The sequence below is a fragment of the Argentina silus genome, assembly GCF_951799395.1.
Source record: "Argentina silus genome assembly, chromosome: 3".
Lineage (NCBI taxonomy): Eukaryota > Metazoa > Chordata > Actinopteri > Argentiniformes > Argentinidae > Argentina > Argentina silus.
The window spans coordinates 10,275,014-10,296,871 of NC_139657.1; the positions used below are offsets into that span (position 1 = coordinate 10,275,014).

The following is a 21,858-nucleotide window of genomic DNA, read 5'->3' on the forward strand; positions in this document are numbered from 1 at the left end:
ACACTGTCAGATCAAGAGCATAAAATAAAATAAATCAGGACTCCTTTTGTAAGAAGTCTGGTTCAGCTTCCGATACATTTAGCTAGACTGCCACCTAGTGTAACCAATATGTAATGACGTGAAACAAGAGAAGAGTCAGGAGATTGACCTCATAGTGGATGGATTTAAACGTGGCTTGCTGAACTTTGACAATGTCAGTGGATTTATTTGAAAAGTGGTATGCGAAGAGAGAGTTTCATATGACCTTATTCTGGTTGTTATGACTCCTAAAGGCTGTGTCATCATGCCCACCCTAGTGATGTGAGCCAGGCTTATCATTCACCACTAAATATGCTCAAATCAGACTTTGGTTCAGGCCCAATTGCATGTCATATCATGTCAGAACTTATCTTTTCTAATGTCTCAGGAGGGGATAAACTGAATGACAGACTTCTAAAGGCATTAGGTGGGTGAATAAACAACAACGGACACGTTTCATAATGTAGGAAAGTTTAATACATTTGTCTATAAACATATTTACAGTACATTTCACGTGAAGAGTGGCTTTGTCACAAATATAAATTATTCAGGCTTGTTTTCAAGAACACACATCCAGGAACTGTAGAGTAGGTAATAGTAAGGAAAGAAGGTGATGTTGGCTATTCCTTGTAACACATTTTCCATTGTAAAAGGACATTATACACAGATTAACCTGTGTAATGCCGTTTCTCATTTTCCTAAGATTGTTTTGGGCGAGTTGCAGAAACACATGACAAACAGAAAAATAATTTTGTTCCCACCACTGGTCAATTAACAAGCAAAGCATTCAACCATTGAGCACTCTCTCGATAAAACATAACTGTTTAATACTGCAACATTTCTGTATTAGCATACAGCAATGTCCATGAACCCATTTACAGTATGAAAATATACACAGAAATAAGGCACAAATGGAGAAGCATACCAGTAACATCAAGAAATCATAAGAACCAGAGTGGGGCCAATCTCTGGTTTGGCACTGAAACAGACTGACCAATAACACCATGTTACCAACCATATCCATAAACACCCAAATCCCTTCAAAATCTAACAGCATTTACACTGTGATTCAAACATATAACCATACTATAGAAGATGAGAGAAAATGTTTGAAAGAATATTCTGAAACTTGTTTCCAATACTTACAAGTGGAATAAACCAGTAGAGTGCTGTACTTAGTCCAATGTAAGATGCAAAAGTACCATTCATACAGACCCTCAGAAATACGTTTGAAATGGCTCGTTCTTAACACACCTAAAAATAAACATTATTACGGATAGCTTAAAGATAGTCATAGTGTTCTGAATCTTCGCACAAGAAATTGCATTAAATACTGGGTAAAATGTTTTCCTTTTCATAAGGTTCTTAACCTACCTGCAGGTAAGTGGTTATTATAAAAAAAAAAAAAGAGGATTGTAATGGTGAATGTCTTCAATCACAGACTATGATTATTAATACTAATGAGAAATACTCATTTACTAAAACCTTTTAAATAGTAAGTTGTTGGACTAGGTACTGGCTTGACTTACCTACAATTCCTCTTTGATTTAGAAAGAATGATGCAATCCCATGATTAAGGGAAAAGTACATCTTTTTTATGTAATGATACCATTGAATGATAGTTGCACACAACCAGGTCAGGATAAAGATTCATACAGATTTGAAGGTGTGGATGACATCATGATACACATTCTTTTGTACAGAAATATTTTGACAAAGCTAAACACAAAAAGCAACATCAATGTTGTGGTTCCTTTGAGAATAATCCCATACATCTACCATTCAAAAGGCCAAATACTTGAGGCACTTTTTATGTTTCAAGATCAGTCGTCATTACAATTCAGGCTTCATTCTCAGAGAATAGTCCATGGGACTAACCACCTTTAGGCATTCCACAGACTCAGTCTAAACACTGACAGATCACCTGTCATTTCAACTAAAGAGATACATGTTTTTTTTTTTTAGTGTGATGAGCGCCAGGATGCTGAACTCTTTTGCTACACTTGTGATGGGCACAGACACAGTTCATTACCACAGTCACACCTGGGAGAGGGGCGTGGGAGTTTGAGTTTGCTGGTAAACAGTTATAATATTTGTCAACTCCCTTTTGAACTGTGAGGGTATGACTGGCTGAGCAGCAGCTCCAGACGGCCCACAGTGTCCTTCAGCAGCATGTGGATTTCCCCACTGTGTCTCCAGACACAATACACTAAGTCCAGCTTCTTGGCCTGTGGTGGCAGGCTTCATGTCTTCTTGTTGTTCCAGTTGGGATCCGCCCCAGCTTTCTGCTCTGCGGGTCGCTCGGGTGGCGAGCGCGAGTCCTGGGGGGACTTCTGGGCCTGGGGGGAGCGTGGGTCCAGCAGGGGAGGGGGTTTGTTGTCAGGATAAGAGGGCCGGTAGTGCTCTGGCCGTTCTGGCCCTGCTGCCCCCTGAGGCCTGTGCTCTGGATTCCTCCTGAAGTCTTGGGGATGGCGGAACTCATCCCGTCTCCTCGTCTCATCCTCGTCTCCTCCCCGTCTTCTCTTTGGGTCTGGGTGTCTGGAGAGAAAGGGATTTTGTTTAACAAAGCCCACTAGTAGTCCTGTAGTGCTTTAGCGTTATTATTTCTATCACCAATTCCAAGACTGAGGAATACAAATCTATACTATTCTGTTGGCCTGATTTGCTTTCACCTGTCATAGTAGGCTCGATGGCCCCTGTGGTCCCGGTCATTGTCATACTGGTCATATGGCCTTTTCCGAGGGGAGCTGCTGCTGCGGTAACTACCAGAGCTACGGTAGGAGTCTCTTTCGGGACGGCGATCACCATAGTGATGCTCCTTATACCGATGACCATCATAGGGATGATGGCGATCGCCTTGCCAGGACTGGTTGCTATTCCCAGGATAGTTGTATTTACGATCTCTCTGCCAATCTCCTCGATCTGTGAGTAGAGGTATAATACAATAAGCCATGTGAGATACTGTATGTCATGTGCTCTGACCTGATGCATCTCCAAAGGTAACACAAGGCACTTTCGTAAATGACGGACCAACTTCAAACTTCAACAGAGATGAAGACAACAGAAAGAATCTTACCATCGTTTCCAAAGTGTCTTTTGTTGGGTTGGTTGTAGGGTTCTCTGTGGTGTCCGTGGGGGCTTGTCTGAGAGGGGTGTGGCATGCCTGGGTGAGACTTGGAGGAAGGGGAATCTCGACTGGATCCAGAGGCCTCTGGTCTGAAGGACTTTTTCCTACCAGAGGAGTCATCCTTCTTCCTATGTTCCTTCTGGAAAATTCACAGGGCAATGGAAGGGGTGAGCAAAAAGATCAATTCATCTTTGCCTGCCATATTTCTGTAGAGGGCAGTCAATCTTGATACTCGTAGCAAGGGACCAGCTCACCTCCTCCTCTTGTGACCTCTTCTTTTGTGCCATCTTGTACAGCTTGTGAAGCTTCCTTGCACCGAACTCTGTAAACTTAGACACAAAGATCCAGAGGTTCCTGCCAAACAAAGAGAGGACAGTGATGAGTCAGAGCACAGAGTAACATAAGGTCACTATGGCAATTAGTTTCAGAAATAAAAAATATATTGACCGCTGTGAAATTGATTTGTCTCGTATTCAAACCTTCAGTGCACATAAACGTGCTGAGGACTTACCGACGCCATGTTTTGACATGCTCTGGGTCGCTGTAGGCTTTGAGGCACTCTGTGATGCGGTCTCCAATCTTCAGCAGACAGGTGCGTGTGTGTTGGAGCTGCTCTTGGATCGACAGGCCCTCATCAGGCTTGTCCAGCTGCTTCAGTGCCTTCTTCACCGGCCTCATGCGCTCCTTACACTGGACACACACACACACAGCTTGCTCAGCTACGCAAACCATGAGCAATGAGCTTTAACTACTCTCAGATGAAACAGTGCACTCCTAATGTTTGACAGGTGAGATGGAGGAAACTTTCCCTATTCTGTACTATATCAATGAGTGCCTGGCATGGCCAATGACAGGGGATAGTTAACTCACAACACTGAAGGTCTCCTGGTCCAGCTCATCGTCCTCCTCTCCGATGGGAACAGGGTCACTCCCAGCAGTAATGTGCACTGGCCCCTGGGGCTTCTTCCCTTTGGCTCCTTTAGCCTGAGAGGCAACAAAAACAACTTAAAAAATGTTGTACACAAACACCTACACACTGATACTCTATTCACCCCGGTGATCCAGGAACAATCTGATAACACAATCTTTACATCAATCTTCCACGTATGTCCACTAACAATAACAAAGACAAAGCCAGAAGTTCCCTGCCAATTGTTCAGGAACAGGAAAGGTTAGTAAATGTGAAATCGTATATGACTGTAGCACAATACATAAAGATCAGAACAGAAAAAACACCTTTTCTTTTTTTGGCTTGGGACGCTTTTTGTCTTTGTCTCCTTCCTTCTCTTTTTTAGGAGTTCCCTGTTTTTCTTTGTTCTCTTTGTTATCCTTTTTCTTCTGTCTCTTCTTGGTGGGAGTTTTTTCTGTTCCATCATCCTGTTGATTACGGAAAAACAGACGTAAATAAGTAAACCAGTTGGTGACGTCTAAACAAAGACTGTGCCCCACTCTCCAGTAAATCAAATCAAATGTTATTTGTGACGTACATCGCATACAGCTGTAATTGATATAGTGAAATGCTTTGGAATCTTGCTCTTACAGTACACTGTAACTGAAAAGGCAGATTGCAGATGGGGACTGATAGGTGAGGTGGACTTAGTGTTTGAGGTGACTTACCCTCACCTCCCCTTCCTCTGAGGGGTTGTCTGACAGGCGGGGGGAGGAGATGTCATTGCCCAGCTCATCTTTGGGGGCTTTGTTCTCTTTCTTCACCCGAGGCTTTCTCTTCTTCACTTTGGTCTGGAGGGGGAGAGAAAGGATGAGTCAACATGGTTTTCTATCAATGTTGTAAAATGTGTTGTTTTTTTAAGGGATGAGCACCATTGTCAAATGGATTTGCTCATGATGTATCAATAGCCCATAGGCACTATGAGGTATGACTACTGTCAGATCTTTGCTTACCTCCTCCCCGGTTTTAACAACATCTTTACTGTCCAGTTCCTTCTTCAGCATCTTGAGAAGGTAGTCTGCTCTCGCCTGCAACTGCTTCCCTTGGGGTTTCTTCCCGAGGTCATCAGGGAGAATCTATGCATATAAAACAAACATGTTACCAGTATTCAATGTAACACATGGTTTGATCTTAACAGAGGTGCACGGCTATAAGCAAAAACACGCTACAATCTGGTCTGATGCTTACCTTGTCAGCAAGCTTCAGGTCAGGGTCTGTCTTCATCAAGTCCCAGTTGCCATAGCCGTGCTCGTAGACCCCCAGCAGAAGCTGAGTGTCGTCCTGCACATCCCACTCCACGTCAAAGTGAGGCACCTTCACCCTGCAGGTCAATTGGAACCTATGAAGAGATGAGGAGGAAAGGTTGTCAAACTCTCATTTAGGAACATTCCCCTTATCTCTATCTATTTTGAACATTTATTTTCTGTGGAATATGAGTCATGTCAGAGGCCTCAATTATATACCAGCAGTGGTAGCTTACTTGTTTCTCTCAGCAGGATTGGCGGGCACTGCTTTGTGCAGTGGCTCAAACTCCTCTTCATGCTGGATGATGGATTTGGCGTTGACCTGCACTCCAGAGATCTTTATGTTAATTCCTCTGCGTTTCCCGGGACCTTTGGCTAAAAGAACAGATGTGTATGAGTATAAACATGAGAACACACTCATTCCAAGCTGTATTTACCTCCCAAAAGAGACATGTAAGCACACACACACACACACACACACCTTCACTGGGGTTCTCTCGGAGGTGCTCCTCATACTCCTGTACAGCTGTCACACAGCTGCTGTGTACCAGCTCTCCCAGTCTCTTCAGGTCTGCTACAGATTTATCCACCAGCTCAGAGTCCCTGGCGATGCCCTCCAGCCTGTAAGCACAGAAACAGGCTTTCATTTGTGTGGCCTGATGAACTAAACAAATGAATACATCGTTTTCTAGTTGTCTAAGCTGTCCTAGATGCTATCTTGATCCTAAAACAACACAGTACAGACATTTTACAAGAGTGATATGTACCTTTCGAGCGGAGCTCCAAATTTCTTATAAGCTTTGATGAACCTGACAAAGTAAAGGATAGAACGTTAACCAAGTGTCAGTGAAATTTTCTCAAGTCTTCAGCGTGAGGACTAGTAGAAAGATGTACCTGCGGATCTCTGCGTCAGTGAAGCCTTCCACGTTGTTCTTGCGTGCTCTAGGTCTACCTCTCCTTTTTGGCCTCTTGTCATCATCGCTGTCGTCTGTCTCGCTCTCCGAGCCTGAGGAACGGTGCTTCAGTTTGGCGCCGACATCACTGTCGCTGTCATTCGCCGCGGCCTAAAACACACACATCTCAGCTTTCAGACATGGGTAGCAATGCTAATTTTTTGACTGCATGTTGTAGTCCATGAGAAACTGCAATCCTTTACCCTTTAATTGTCATGCTGTAGAGGACACTTCCATATTTCATGAATTTAAATGACAGATGGATATTATGCTTGTGATACACTGCTGCATCACAAGGGATTAAACACTGCTATTAAACCTAATGATTCATTAAGGAAGCTTCTCATGCGGTAGATTAACAAAAACACACCCTGGAATCACAGGGGATCCACCATCATTAAGACCACATTAGATATCACTGATGCAGAGAGAAGAAGAGAGTGAAAGTCAGCACTGAGCGCGCGCACACTCAGACGGACGGGCCTGTGTTTTCTCCTCACCCTCTTGTTGGAGCTCCTGCTCCTGGGCAACATGTAGATGTCATCCATCTCCTTCTGCTTCTGCTCCTCCTCCAGCTTGCGGCGCTGGTCCTCTGGGATGATGTCGTCCCAGTCCCAAACAGTCCTCTCCGCCGGCTCCGGAGCGCTCTCCTCCATGTTGGAGAAGTTGGCCACCTGCAGGAGGAACACACACACAGAGGACAGCTCTAGTGAGACATAGGGTGGGAGTCAGGGTAGTGACTGAGCAGTTTGTAGGTATTACTACACACACTATAGAAAGGCATGGTGAACAATGATGATCTCCCAAGGTACCTTGAACTGAGAGAGAAGCTCATCTGTGGCACTTGATCCACCTTGATCACTTTCTCTTGTTTCAGCTAACCGCAGGATCTCATCAATATCCATCTCCTGCAAAAACAAATTAATCACAGGTCAATTACAAGGGCAAGCACTGACATTTTGCAAAAATGGAAGTATAAATATAAGGTTAAGAAAACCCTTTTGTACTTTACCTGTGGTTCCGATTCCTCTCCCTCTGCCTCTTTGAAAAGATCTTCTGCTCCAAATTTCAGGATGGCAGTCAATTCATCTTTATTGAATGGATTTGAACTGTAAACAGTCATTTGGTTAGGATTACAGCCTGAGGGACTTTTCAGCAGTCAAATAAAACCATAACCCAATGACTAACAGACTGAATGTTAAAGTTTCCTCACTTTGAATTTCCTGAGTTGCTATCCAGTACAGTTCGACCAGTGGTGTCCATTCTCTGAATGACAAGATGGTCCAAAACCATCTTCTTCTTGGCTCTCTCAATAATGTCCTCTTCCACAGTTCCTTTTGTGACCAGTCGATAGATATTCACCTGTACAGCGAGATAGGGGAAAGGAGATAAAACAACTTCTGCTGAACTGGTTTACACACATCACACAGTACCTCACAGCTTCTATCCTGTGATTACAATGAAGGTCAAGGTTACAAGAGTCATGGCACAAGTCTGCCCTCCATAGTGAGGGTTAGGGTTAGTGAGAGTCTAGGCTGTAGTTACCTGTTTCTTCTGGCCAATCCTGTGAGCCCTGGCTTGTGCCTGCAGGTCATTCTGAGGGTTCCAGTCAGAGTCAAAGATGACCACGGTGTCTGCGGAGGCCAGGTTGATCCCCAACCCTCCAGCTCGTGTGGACAGCAGGAAACAGAAGTCCTAGAAAGAGAAAGTGCATTTTTTACTTGGTTGGCATCTCAAAATGTCAGCATGATCAAAACATAGCATCAACATGAAACATTATCATGGCAACTGTTAAGATGATCTCTTAGCACTAAATTAAAAATGTGATTCCATTCCCGTAAATGAATGGTATCACTATCGTTATCTTTATCGTGTATACAAACCCTATTGCACAGGATAAAAACACCAACATTCACATTCGGTGAAGCATACTTCAACTTAGCTCTGACGCAGACTCAGAGTGATAAATTACACCTGCATTATTAACGCTGCCAATGTCCAGACCTGCAATGTGCAACACTGTATCAGCTAAAATATTGTCTTACATACCTCTGAGCCTTCAGCATTAAAGTGGTCAAGTGCTTGTTTTCGGATTTCTCCCTTTATGGAGCCGTCCAAACGCTGAGAAAGAGAGAGGGAAAGACAGAAGTGGAGAGAGAGAGAGAGAGAGACAGAGAGAGAGAGAGAGAGAGAGAGAGAGAGGGAAATACAGAAGGAGAGAGAGAGAGAGAGAGAGAGAGAGGGGTCAGGCCTTGGAACCTCACCTGAACTCCAGGTGAACTCCCACTTAGCAACGATCAGCTATACATGGTATTATACAACCCAGCAACCGCCATATTCTCACAGAACACTACAAACAGCCATGTCTACAGTGATTTACCCATGCTACGACCCAAGTCTGCAGACACACTGGTTGCCCTAGCTTTCTGGGAACCAGCCAGTCCTCATCAAAAAATAACTTGAGGACAGAAATAACCATATGCACTATCAGTCTGCCTGGGCTTGTGCTATGCAGCAATACTGACACATGATCCTGTTAGCACCTGAGTCAACCCCAGCACTGCTCTAAAATCTAAACAGCTCCTTCACTGTAAACACTTTCACAAGCAGTAAACATTGAACAGAATATAATAGACAGAATGGATATATACAAGATCTAACAACAAAGATAATGCATGAGAATATGGGCATATTAAGAGTTTTGGAGAACACTATTGTCGGCTTGGATATGCTGTATATCCTTCTCTGGGGTGTGTAAAAAACCTTACCTGGAATGGGTAGCGCCTCATAGCCAGGTACTCAGCCAGGATGTCCAACATCCGTACCATCTGGGAGAAGATGAGGACTCGATTGCCCCTCTCCCGGAGTCTGGTCAGCAGCTTGTCCATCAGCACCAGCTTCCCACTACCCCTCACCAAGCTCTGACACACACAAGGTCACAGAGGTCAACATTGGAAATAAACAGATCTTCTCCATCCTCAGCCAATAGCTTTAATTTCATTTTTGCAGCCAGTGCGTGCCAAGGCCTAGAAGCGGCCAGCTAGTGCTCAAAGCCCAGTGCTTCGAGCCTTGTGAACAAGCCTGTTTGAATTTCCACAATTGGGCTTTCTAGTCACACCCTGGTATGATCTCTAGTTTGTTTACATTCTGCAGTTCGTAAGGTGATGAACTATGGTGACACTACAGTAGCAATACATTAAATTTTCCAAATCAAACAGGTTCTGGTAACTTAAGCACTTTGACAATTCTATTTATGAAAAGCGCTATTCAAATCCATTCCATTGTGTAGTTACAGCGAACTAACTTGGATTATGCTTACCACCCATCAAGTTCGCTAGCCAACTAAAGCACTTGGTTGACAAGAATATCCCACCCTCCCTCTAAACCACGCCCCTAGCCCTGTTTATCCTCATAAGGACCAGGGGGGTATAGCCAGAGTTTTAATCACCGAATAGGCCTCGGGTAAGCCCTGTTGAAGCCTGTGAGTGACTGTGGAAAAGCAATTGGCACGGCATAATATCCGCTGTGGAAAGCTGGCTATTGATGTTCTGTGGTGAAGTGGGCTCCAAGTCAGTCCTACCTGCAGGTGCTCCTGTTGAGTGTCACAGTCTTCCTCTGGCTGTTTGATGAGGAAGCCATGGTTACAGCACTTCTTCAGCTCCATGACAATGTTCAGGAAGCCAGAGGAGCTGCCTCGAGTGCCTTTGGAGAGGGCTCTGTAGTTCCTGGTGAGAATCCACCTGGTGAAAGCCATGAACAAAGCAGTGGTTAAATTGGAGGAGAAGAGGTAAGAAGCATTTGATACTGCTAAAATACTACAAACAGAGACACAAATAGAAAGAACAGGAAGAGAACGCACTTGTAGAACTGCTTCTGCTGGGCAGACATGTCCACACGGAGGATCTGTTCCACCTTGGCAGGCAGGGATTTCTCCACATCCTTTTTGACACGCCTCAAAAGGAAGGGCTCAAGGACTTTGTGGAGGCTCTGATAGCCATTGTCTGTTCCTTTCCCATGCTCATTTTCAAAATCCTCCCAAAGCTCAAACCTGCAGAGAAGGAGAGAACCATTACGTTGGGTTAAGATATTACTACTGGCATAACATGACTCAGTTTGGGTTTACAAACTGGATTTTGTTCTTTGGATACAATCAAAATGCCTTTCAACGCACCACTGTAAATAAATGCAAATGTCAGGTTGTTCTGATCAAAGTTAGGATCTTCCATCATAATATCATGCATTTGATGTAGAGAGGAGAAACATACTTGTCAGGCATTAGGAAGTGCAGAAGTGACCACAGCTCTTTGAGGGAGTTCTGCAGTGGGGTCCCTGTGATGAGAAGTCTGTGGTTGGACCTGAAGTCCATCAGGCTTTTGTACAACAGGGAGTCATCATTCTTCAGCCTGTGAGCTTCGTCCACACCAAGGAAGGCCCAGTTGATGTTCCCTAAAACACTCTACAGACAAAAGAAAAGATTTAAGATTTTTGCTTTGAATCTACAAAATCATGTAGGAAAGATTATGAATTAGCCTTCCTCAGATTAATCTTAAATGCATCAAAAATACATATTCATTGTTGAATTTAATCCAAAGAAATAGTGATGCCATACCTTGTCTTTCAGTAGAATTTCATACGTGGTTAAAAGTGCATTGAACTTTATTCTTTTCGTCTGATGGTTCACCCATTCATAGTCGCGGATCTGTTAAAGACACAAGCAAAGCATAGGGACATTCAGCTGCAGAGTTGCATTCAGGGAGGCAACAACAATGTGACATTTCTCTAGTTTTCTGTAGAAGGCTTTATTTGCTGTACCGATTTCCTGCTCATGACGTCCCCCAGGTAGACCACCACATTCATGTCGGGGGCCCAGGTTTCAAACTCCCTTTGCCAGGAGGTAAGGGTGGACAGGGGCACGACCACCAGGAAGGGCCCGTAGAGCTGGTGCTGGTGGAACAAGTAGGACAGGAACGAGATGGTCTGGATGGTCTTCCCCAGACCCATCTCATCAGCCAGAATAACACTATTGCACCTAAAGGACACAGATTAAAAAGTTAAATATTTGCTAGCAGTAATGCTGTCAATGTCTGCATAATGCTACGTAATCTAAGACATAACTCAGGTTATGCTTAGAAGACCAGTACATCCAACAAATTTGATGCTTGAAACTTTTTTCCTGATCTGTACCTGCACCAGGAGTGAGCCAGCCAGTTCAGTCCATCTAACTGGTAATCTCTCAGCTGCAGGTTTTCATCCCCAATGTAAGATGGCTGTGCTTTAAGTGCAGCAAATCTGGGCCTCTGTTTCAACACCTGAAATTGAAGTTAAACAAGCATATTTTTATCATTATGTAGAAAACAATACTGTACACTGCACATCATTGGGTTCTTGTAAAGTATCTGATACACTGTTGAGTTACAAAAAATTAAATTCAATCTATAAATCTACTCAGGACCGCTCGCTCACTTTGCATTCTTTGGAGGGGATTGTTTTGCTGGAGTTCCTGCTGGTGAAGCTGTCTATACGGTGCTGGAACTTCTTCCCCAGCAAGGCGCCGTCCTCCCAGCTGCACTCTGAATAGGGCAGGCCCATCCACTTACATAGGTACTCAGGCTCGTTGGAGGACGATGCAGTCTTGTGAGCTGTTTTACAGATAAAAAAAACAGTTTAGTGTAGCCTTTCATATCTCAGGGTGCCCTTAGGGTGATGATGATGATAGGAGGGACTTACATGGGAAATCAGAGGGCCCCTGGGTCTTCCCTGTTTTTGTTGCTGTGAAGGAGAAAGAAATCTCATGTTACATTCCCTTAAAAGCCATCATTTAGTTTTGTAGTGATAAACACACAATTTTGTAGATTGTATTAAATGCCTGGTTCACATTAATTCCTCATAAAAAAAATACTAACACAATAAAGTAACACATGACAAGCTGATCATATGAAAGTTCCCTTACCAATGACTCGCTCCACAATTTGGAACTGCTTATTCAAGTCAATGGTTAGCTCCTGCTGGCAGTGATAGTATTCTAAATCCTCAGGAGATGCTTTGTTAAACCTATGGAAGATAATCAGTGTAAATCAAATTAATTTAGAATAAAGACTAAACACTTCAGAGGATATAAATGTAACAAACTCTCACCAGCAATTGAGCTCATCATTCTTTTTCTTGAAGTTCTCCACCTTCTTGAGTCCTTTGACCTTCTGCTGAGTGATTGAGTCGATGCTCTCCCAGGTGTTGTGGATGTAGGACCAGCCTTTCCACTTGATGAGATAGTGGGTCTCTCCCTCATCCTTCTCAGGGTCGAAGTCTGCACCGGGGTCCCCGTTTTCCTCCACGGCATACTGGGTAGTGGATGCTCCAGTAGCTAACACGGAAAAGCATACAATTCAGGAATACTGGCAGGAACAGGAGTACGTGCACAGAAAGCCTCAACAGACGTCCTAACGAGGAGGGTGAAATCAGCACCCGGCATGTCACAGGCTCTGTAGACTTCTCTCTCAAAACCTAAAGCACCCGTAGACAGCGAATTCTATCCAAGTGAGTTAGGGTTAGTGGGAATGAGTTACCTCCTTTTTTGCCAGTCCTGGTGTCCACAACTTTCTCAATGGTCTCGCTGTCATCATCCTGTATCTCCTCAGCTCCCTCCCCTACCATCTCAATCAGGTCATCAGAGTCTGTCTCCAAGTCATTTTGGTCCTCCTTATAACTATAATCCAACAAAATGGTAATGATAAAGGGATGGTCATGGTGTGGTTCTAGGTCATTGATTATGAAAACATCACATTACTTATTTGATATTAACATATAAAAGGTTGGCCATTACACTTCAGCACACATTGAGGGACTGAACTTCGATTCAAAATCAGCATGTGGCACATCCCTTTAACTTCTGATTTCACATGTGCAACAATTACATACCTGACTTTTGCAGACCCTCTTCGTCGTGTTTGTCTCTTTGGGGTGTCTTCCTCATCATCGTCTTCATCGTCGTCTTCATCATCATCATCTTCATCCACAGATGACTCTTGTTTCCTGGTTTTCCTTCCCTTCTGAGCCTGCTGTTTTTTAACTGGAGTTGATTTGGTTTGTGGTCTGTAAAATATCAAGTAAAATACACAAACATACAACTTCAAGTGACTGTGTTATACAATATGACTGTGACTGGTCTTTCTCTTGGCGCTCTATGGTTGTGTAGCGGATAGTAATTACATCTGACAGCCTAACTTGTGCCAATGGCCTTGAGACAGCTTTGAAACCTGCAATTTCACTAATGTTACTTACAATCAATGTTCTGTAGCATAGAAATATGTCCATACATAGTGCATAATCATTTTGTAGTATAATCCATAACAAATTGGTTGATACAACATATTTTGGTATATTTTCTGATTTAAAATTGTCTTTTTTTGTGATCAATTTGTATTTGATTTTATTTTCTGATGACTGAGGGCTAAAATCAAACCCAGTCATCATATACATTCAACAAAGCCAAACGAGCATAACCAAGCTGCAGATCTCACACACACAAGAAGAAACTTGACAGATCAGCTGTCTGAAGGCCAGGCTTCGCTACACCCTTACCTTCTGGCTGGAAGTCGTCTGGATCTAACTTTTTTCTCTTCCTGCTCACTGTCTGCACTGCTTGCATCCTCCTCCTGCTCATCATCATCACCACCATCATCATCATCTTCATCATCATCATCCCAGGTATTTCTTACAACACAGAAATACCACAAGTTCACCCTCTGGGCCCCATCATTGCTCTTCCTATTCCTTCACAACAGGAACTGGTCTTTGGGTGTTCTAGTTAGCCCGATATGATCAGCGGTCTATACTAAGATTAGAAACTAAGATTAGAAGAACTCTTTCTATCTAGCTGCCTTGAACTCCTAAATGAGCCCCTTTAGCCTAGTTTTAGGACAGATAGCCACATACGAATGAACACAATGATAGGGACCACAGTATTGACAAAACTACATACAACAATTCAGGCAAATCACAAATGTATACACAAATACAACTAAATAAATTACATTCACTTAGATCCAGACTTTCATGGGGTACTATGGCTAGACTTTCATGATATCAAAATAGATTGTGAGCAAGGACTGTAGTGTAAAGTCAAAAAGGTAAAGGCAAGTGCACAATTCTTAATGTAATGATGCAGATAGCGATTCTAACTTTATCTACTCATTAAGTCTTACAGTTTTACTTTTACTCATCCATTTCAATTGGGTATAACAAGAACGCTTTCATATGATTAAAAGTGGTGTTACTATAACAAGCATGACATTGGGCAATTATTAGGGGTATACAGTGATTTCACCACATGATCGAATGGATCTAAGTGGACAGGAATATTGAAAAGACAAAACATGATATGATCTGAATAAACATACACAATTCATTGCGGCAATCTCAATACTTACTCTTTCTTCTTCTGTCGCAGTGTTTTTCTTTTAGGACTTTCACTTTCAGACTCACTGCTACCCTGCAAATGCATTGAGATTGATTACATCTCACTGGAGAGTTTGAGAGATACCTTGCCATAGCTAGACTGAAGAGAGCATCCGTGCTTCTGTATCACATCCACTAGGTGGTGCAACTCAAGCATGTACAGTGGAAATCACTTTGAAGCAGACAATGACGAATTTCTTGACCACCTGACATGTGAAATCATTCCCCTGTAATTCAATCCTTATAGTCAATGTCATCTCCACAATCTCAGCAAACAATAGATGATTATGAAAATGGTCTTACGGTGCTTAAAAAAGAAGCCAAGAAACTCTCAAGGACCTTTCTATAATGTCTTAATGTGAACACCATAAAGTTAGTGTTCTGCCAATGAACTTCTAAGGAGCAGTGTTTCGCTATATCTTATTCTGCACTTCTTACCCCAGCTCCAATATTCAGACGAGCAGGTTCTTGTCTACTGCGATTTGATCGCCTGACCCCATAGACATCTGGATGTTCTTCCCACATCTGTAATGAGAAATCACGTGTAACATTGAACCAGGGCATGACTCTCTCTAAATGCATTTGCAGTAGCATCAATGCATTACAACTGTTGTGTCATTGACCGTATGATAAACTGTAGAAGACAGGTGTCCTCTTTTGGCATAGTCATAGAGATCAGATTAGCTGACAGCAGTAATATCAGGAAACCAATGACCTAAGGAAAAATAGGAGAGCAAACCTGCAGTAGATCAAATCTTAAGCAGTCATTCATTACCCATTTAAAGAAAGATTAAACAACTTTATACTGTGTATTTTACACTGTTCTGTTGCCAGATGACAAGAAACCACTATGTGCGGCAAATAATGATACAACCAAATAAGGTGCGGATATATTTGCATTTAACTACCACCTGTGATCTCGAAACCAAATGGAATTTACTGGTGTCAGCGATCCTTAAAGTTGTTCTGGGTACTTCTTGTGTCCCATATAACTACCATTTGGGGACAGAGAGTGCATGCCTTCATGCTTCATTTGTTTCATTTACCTTCTTCACATCTGCAAGATTGTCTTTCTTTTTAACTGGTTTGTCCTTGGCCTCTGCTGAAGCCCTCTGGGACTTGGACCCTGTAGATTCACTCTCAGACTCTGAGTGGCTGCCGGATTCAGAGGTGCTGTTTGACTCCGAGTGGTGGGATCTTCTCCTCTCACTGCCATGCTCACTCTCCGACTGACTCCCAGACTCCGACCCAGAGTGGTTTGATTCTTCTGTCGCCGAATTGCTAGTATCAAAAATATGTGGAATTTCAGTCTGAATAACTGTCATTAACTTTCTCTGCATCACCCTTTTGTGAATGATATTTTCTCCAAATGTGTTATTGTCAAATGCTCATCAAGCCTCAATAAATGTTAGTCTGACACATTGTAGAAGGTGTAAATATAGCTTACAAGGGTAACATACAATGTAAAAATGAATAAACAACACCAACAGAACATTTTCAACTTTCAACTCTCAAGCAACCAACAGGTCACCTTGTACGGAAAAGAGGACTAGGCCCACATACAGAACTTCAAAGCCTTCATCAGTGCTGAACCAGAAGGCTCATTACATAATATCTAGATTAACAGTCTAATGATAAACCCACTCTCCCCAATCCTCTTTTAAAACGATAGTCCACATACACACGACTATTTTGAGCCACAATAGAACACATCAAGATACATCACTAAATCAATATTCAATCTTTCCATAAGATTTAGTAAGAATAGGTTTCGTTTAGTAAGAATAAGCAGTAAAAATGCCATAGTAGTGACTGCTGTGAAAAGGTAGGGGGCGCCAAACATCAATGATTAACGCTCCAGGGGTTGAAAGTGAATGTGCCAGCAAGGTTCATTCAAGAACCATAGCTAAATGAATTAAGTAAGATTCAAAGAAATGACGATATAGTATTGGTAATATTCCAGCGTTGCTGTCCACTGTTTTATTGGAATTTGGGACAAGACAATCCTGCAACTCATTCATTTACACTCCACAGTCTTCTTATCATTGTGAGTGATTACCCATGAATTAAATAATCATCCCAATGATTACATTTTCAATAATGTACCTCTGAAAAGAAAAAAATGCAAAAACACAACTTCACAAGATTTTCTAAGAAAAACATTTGTCAAAGTTAATGTTTACTCAACTTAATTAGAATTACAATGAAACCAGAACACATGTACCTATGCACCATTTATTTATTCAATTGTAATTCTTACATGATGTTAGGCTCAGCACATTATACAAGGTAGTAAAACTGTCTGTGCCCTACTATAGCTTGTTGTGCTGTTTGAGTGCATGCAGTACCCTGAACAGACTCCAGGGGGTACATACCATGTGCATTTTCAAAATAGCTCACAAGAGACTGCCTTAGATGGTAGCAGCAGCCTACCAGAACTGAACCAAAAATACTTTTCACCTCCATTTGTAGCAATGCTTTATTTGCTAAGCATCTTTACTTTTGACTTTGAAAGAACTGTAAATGTAAGCATTACTTATATAATGTAGGAAGATTGTGACAATATTTCATAATGAATAATGCCACATAACTTATTGAACACTTCAAGGTACAGATGAGAAAGAAAAATAAACATTTTTATTTGAATAGTGATATTCTTATGATTAAGTGATTGATGAATTCATCCAGCAACAAATAGTCAACCCTTTGCTGGTGCGCATGCAGCTCCTGCCGACCATGCAGGGAAGCAACTGTGCTCTCCGCTGAGAGCGAGGCTAGACATGGGCGGGACATAAACCTGATCTCAATTACTACAGGCTGGTGCGTTGCTAGGAGTAAAATGAGCCAATCACAGCTCGAAAAAAAGCCTCTGACCTTTGAACCACTTCCTGTAGTTCTCAGCACAGTTTTAATGCAGAAAGTCATACAAGGCTTTGCAGCACAAAGCAAGGGCCATTTTGTGACTTTGTAAGTGGGCTTAGTGCAATTTAAAGATAGAAAATGTAATGAAATGACCACCTGTTCCAAGCTGTCTCCCCAGTGTGCTTTAATAGTGATCCTTTACCAAAAACACAGTGGTCAAAAGTCAAGTGACAGGTTTTTTTTGCAGGATATACTTGTGATAAATGTGCTCGGTTACTAAAATGGCTGCCATCAGACCAAAAGCACTAACACAGCACAAGTGTGACCCCTTACACTGCATTATCAATTGAACTGTGGACTATGGGCATTATTCAGATTGATTATAGTTGTGCATTGTCGACAAAGCAGCAATGCTGATCTCTACTGAGGAGCAACCACAATAGTTGAGGGTAAATCTGTAACATCATAGATATAAGCGTGGGCCACTGGGGTTGGCATCAATTACAGTATCTAGTCACCTAAGACAATACCTACATGTCACTTTTGACATCATCATGGGTTTCCCAGATATTGATAGTGTGCACTTACCATCCTCCAGTGTGTTAGCCTATGATCTAAATGTGATGGTGAGATGGGCTGTCATAGCTTATAGCATGACCATTAAACTATGCAAGCAAAAACGATGACTTTTGTAGACATGACCATATCTCCTGATGAGGTCCTTGAAAATGTTAAACATCTTTATTGATGAGGATAAAAATCACACATTGTTTGTGTTCCTTCTGTTTTCTAACACAGAAATAATAAATGCGAACAATGTTTCAATTAACTCACAAGTCTAGGATTCTCTAGCCTTCTTCCTGAAATATGTACCAGTTCACTTTGTCATTTGAATATGTGTGTCAGTCTTTTGCTTTTAGATCCATGAAAGATTCATTCTGTTGAAATTAACAGAATGAATCGAACAATAATAGCTAGGGCTTGAAGTGCAAAGGGCCCCAAGTGACCTTTTGGGCCAAAATTAGTTATATACAGTATACACTCACCGAACACTTTATTAGGAACACTATACTAATACTGAGTAGGGCCTCCTTTTGCTCTCAAAACAGCCTCAATTCTTCGTGGCATTGTTTCCACAAGATGTTGGAAACATTCCTTTGAGATTCTGGTCCATGATAACATGATAGAATCACGTAATTCCTGCAGATCTTTCAGGTGCACTTTCAAGCTGTGAATCTCCCATTCTACCACATCCCAAAAGTGTTCTATTGGATTCAGATCCAGTGACTGGGAAGGCCACTGAAGAACACTGAACTTAGTCATGTTCATAAAACCAGTTTGAGATTACTTTTGCTTTGTGACATGGTGCATTATCATGCTGGAAGTAGCCATTAGAATATGGGTACATTGTGGCCATGAAGGGATGCACATGGTCAGCAACAATACTCAAATAGGCTGTGGCATTCCAGCGATGATTGATTGGTATTAACAGGCCCAACCATTACACCACCTCCACCATGAGAAGGTGTACAGGTGTTCCTAATAAAGTGTACAGTGAGTGTATATCAATAGAAAGCTCTTGACGAGATGTATCAAGTGGTGAAAGGAGCTAATTGAGATCCTTAACTGCGTTGTAATAGTGTATAAACAAAGACTCAATAATATAATACAACACAATCGTCTCAGAATCAATGTTTTGTTTTGGCTCTCCTGTAAAACTTGGAAAATGTCACTTAGGCCCTTTGTGCGCCAAGCTTTAGCCATGTGCTTGAACTACAAAAACAAGCATAGAGGTGATTTAGACCACTCAGTTCTGCAACTGATAATACCACCTTGGCACTCAAAAGATAATCCATGGTACCAGAACCTGAAAAACTCATTAACCACTCCATATCAACCATGCTGCATGTTGAACAGGTAACAATGCTACAGCACAGACAAAGCAAAATAAAAAATAATTGAAAGTTGAGGACATCAATGATCGTTTATAAATTGTGAAATAAAATCAAGAGAATGTAGCAACATGAACCATATGGATATAAGTTGCCTTTGTATAAACTCAAACTAATTAGAGAAGTAAACAGCCACAGATTAAGCAAGGTCCTAATCCGAAACATCATTAATGGAGTGTCTCCATTGAAAGTATGATTTCATCCACGACTAAGATTAATCTGTGTCTGGGAAACTGCCCCATGTTGGCAGAGACGAACCTGTCAAAAGTTAGTCTTTATGCACCTGTGAGGGGCAATTCAGAATACAGGTGCGTATTACAGAAACCTTTCAGAAAATGTTGTCTGACTGATATCAAAATTTTTGATCGGGTATGTTATGGACAACACATTCGTTTTCATTAAAACAAAGACAACTTTGTATTTAAAAGACAATCACTCGAAGTGAAAGTGAAAACATGTAAGAATGTTATCTAGTGTTAATGTCTATATTGACAGACAACTATTATTATGTTACAAATGAGAATAGTACATTAGGACAATACATTCAGGAGTAAAGAGACTAAAGCGACTATAGCAGACTAAAATGAAACAAAGTGAACATTAAAGTCATTGTAGGGGATTGTAAGGCCTGCTATAAACTAAGCCATTCTTGTTTAAGTATCGCAAAACATGTCAAATGAACTGGGCATCCTCAACTTAAGTGAACATAAATGTACACTGTCAAAATGTTAAATGAAGAAAAAAGGCATCTTAAAACGTTCAACTTCTAGCACTTGGCCTAGTTGAACATGCAGTTAAAAAGTCACCAATGCCTATTAGAGATTTATTTTAATTTTATCAGCCCCATTTGTTTCTGACATTAGTAAATTGATGTCTCAAATTGTTTAAAGTAGAATTAACGTTGTATGTTAAAATGGTGCAATGCAGTACCGACTAATAAGACAAGGTCACAATACATTGTAACGATCATGGAACAACGATTGTAATCATGCATTTGTTCTTCAAGGAAAAAAGCCATAATGAATGAGCAGTAGTTGCTATACAGATGGGTAAAGATGTAATACATGGGCCTGAAAGTTTAGTCTTTAGTGTGAGAAATACTAGGAAAATTAGGGTGTGGCTACAAAACAATACCAAGGTCATAGATTTTAAACTGGTACAAATCGTGGAAACTATGTTGCATACATGTCCACAGGTGATCAACCATGCTTGTCAAGGTAAACAATCAAGACAGGTGTAAAAAAAAAAAAAAAAAACTGAAAATATTGAAGATCGTACCTTGATGCATTGCTTTGAGTCGAACCTTCATCCTCTTGCTTTTTATTCTTATTCTTCATCATCGTTGTATCTTGAAAGCCTTTGATTTGATGACCTTATGTCCTGGTATTTACTGTCAAAAGTTAGAAGAGGGATGAACTATCATAAAAGTCCCATAAGATTGTGTTTTCTCAGAGGACAGTAAAAGCCTTGACGTTACGACATAAGAGGCAACAGTATAGTTTAGGACGATTTAACTACCATTATGTATATTCAGAAATACATTATTGGTAAATATATGACAACTGCTGACATATTGAGTCAAAAATCGCAAGTGTTGAGAGTATTTCTATGAGATCCACCGATCGAGCCACATGCATTCATTCTAACTGCGTCATCAGACAAAGAACTACCAAAGTATGATAATAAAATGAAAACCAATCGACTACAGGTACAATTAAATGTAAACATACCTAGTCCATGTACAGGACGGTATAATGAAGTATTAGATTCACATCCGCTATAGACTATTTAATACTTAAGAAATTAAAACGAAATAATCGCAACAAAAAAGGTCAACTGAAATGAACATGTATAAAAAGATAGTTTGTTTACAATAGGCTATTAAATCGTGAACTAAAGTGATAGTGAGACGAAAGGCTAAACCTCCTCAGAGAGCACACCAAAAATGGAGGCGAGCCATGGCTGCCAGACCCAGGCAGGGAAAACAACGACTCGCGCATACGCTCTGCAAAACGGCTCCTCACGACGCAAACACATTACAAAAACGCAAAAAACTCCTTTATAATATTCTCTACCATAATCGTTTTCGTTATTCTTCCAATATTATTAATAAAGCGCCGCTCTTGTATCATTTCATGAAAAAGAAAAGGGCTGACGAAAGCCCTGTGAATTGTTCCCCTTCCCAAGGCTGATCCGCCATCTAGAGCTCCTTCCTAGCTCTGAAAGCTTTGCCTTTGATTGACGTTATTTCCATTTACCCCACACTCAGGTGATGTCCCAAAGTCCCACCCCCTTCATT

At 41.5% G+C, this 21,858-nt stretch overlaps 1 protein-coding gene across 2 annotated transcripts; it reads right to left on the reverse strand.

Moving 5' to 3' along the window:
- Positions 1-822: 822 nt before the first annotated feature.
- chd2 (chromodomain helicase DNA binding protein 2) lies at positions 823-21,763 on the reverse strand. Of its 2 annotated transcripts, XM_083667152.1 has the most exons (39): positions 21,290-21,763; positions 20,838-20,949; positions 15,792-16,026; positions 15,184-15,270; positions 14,718-14,779; positions 13,870-14,001; positions 13,207-13,380; positions 12,855-12,994; positions 12,427-12,652; positions 12,242-12,342; positions 12,019-12,060; positions 11,755-11,930; positions 11,476-11,600; positions 11,104-11,320; positions 10,901-10,990; positions 10,557-10,747; positions 10,151-10,339; positions 9,872-10,031; positions 9,060-9,212; positions 8,341-8,412; positions 7,837-7,986; positions 7,505-7,653; positions 7,304-7,400; positions 7,104-7,199; positions 6,792-6,965; positions 6,233-6,402; positions 6,106-6,147; positions 5,820-5,959; positions 5,575-5,713; positions 5,283-5,433; positions 5,048-5,170; positions 4,763-4,885; positions 4,382-4,522; positions 4,016-4,129; positions 3,657-3,835; positions 3,400-3,499; positions 3,095-3,284; positions 2,691-2,940; positions 823-2,556 (listed from the first exon to the last, which is right to left on the reverse strand). In XM_083667152.1, the coding sequence occupies exons 2-39, from the start codon at positions 20,897-20,899 to the stop codon at positions 2,262-2,264; spliced, it is 5,457 nt and encodes a 1,818-aa protein (XP_083523278.1). In that variant the 5' UTR covers positions 20,900-20,949; positions 21,290-21,763; the 3' UTR covers positions 823-2,261. The 2 variants fall into 2 exon arrangements, with proteins under 2 accessions (XP_083523278.1, XP_083523277.1); XM_083667151.1 differs by having other exon boundaries at positions 20,838-21,763.
- Positions 21,764-21,858: the final 95 nt, after the last annotated feature.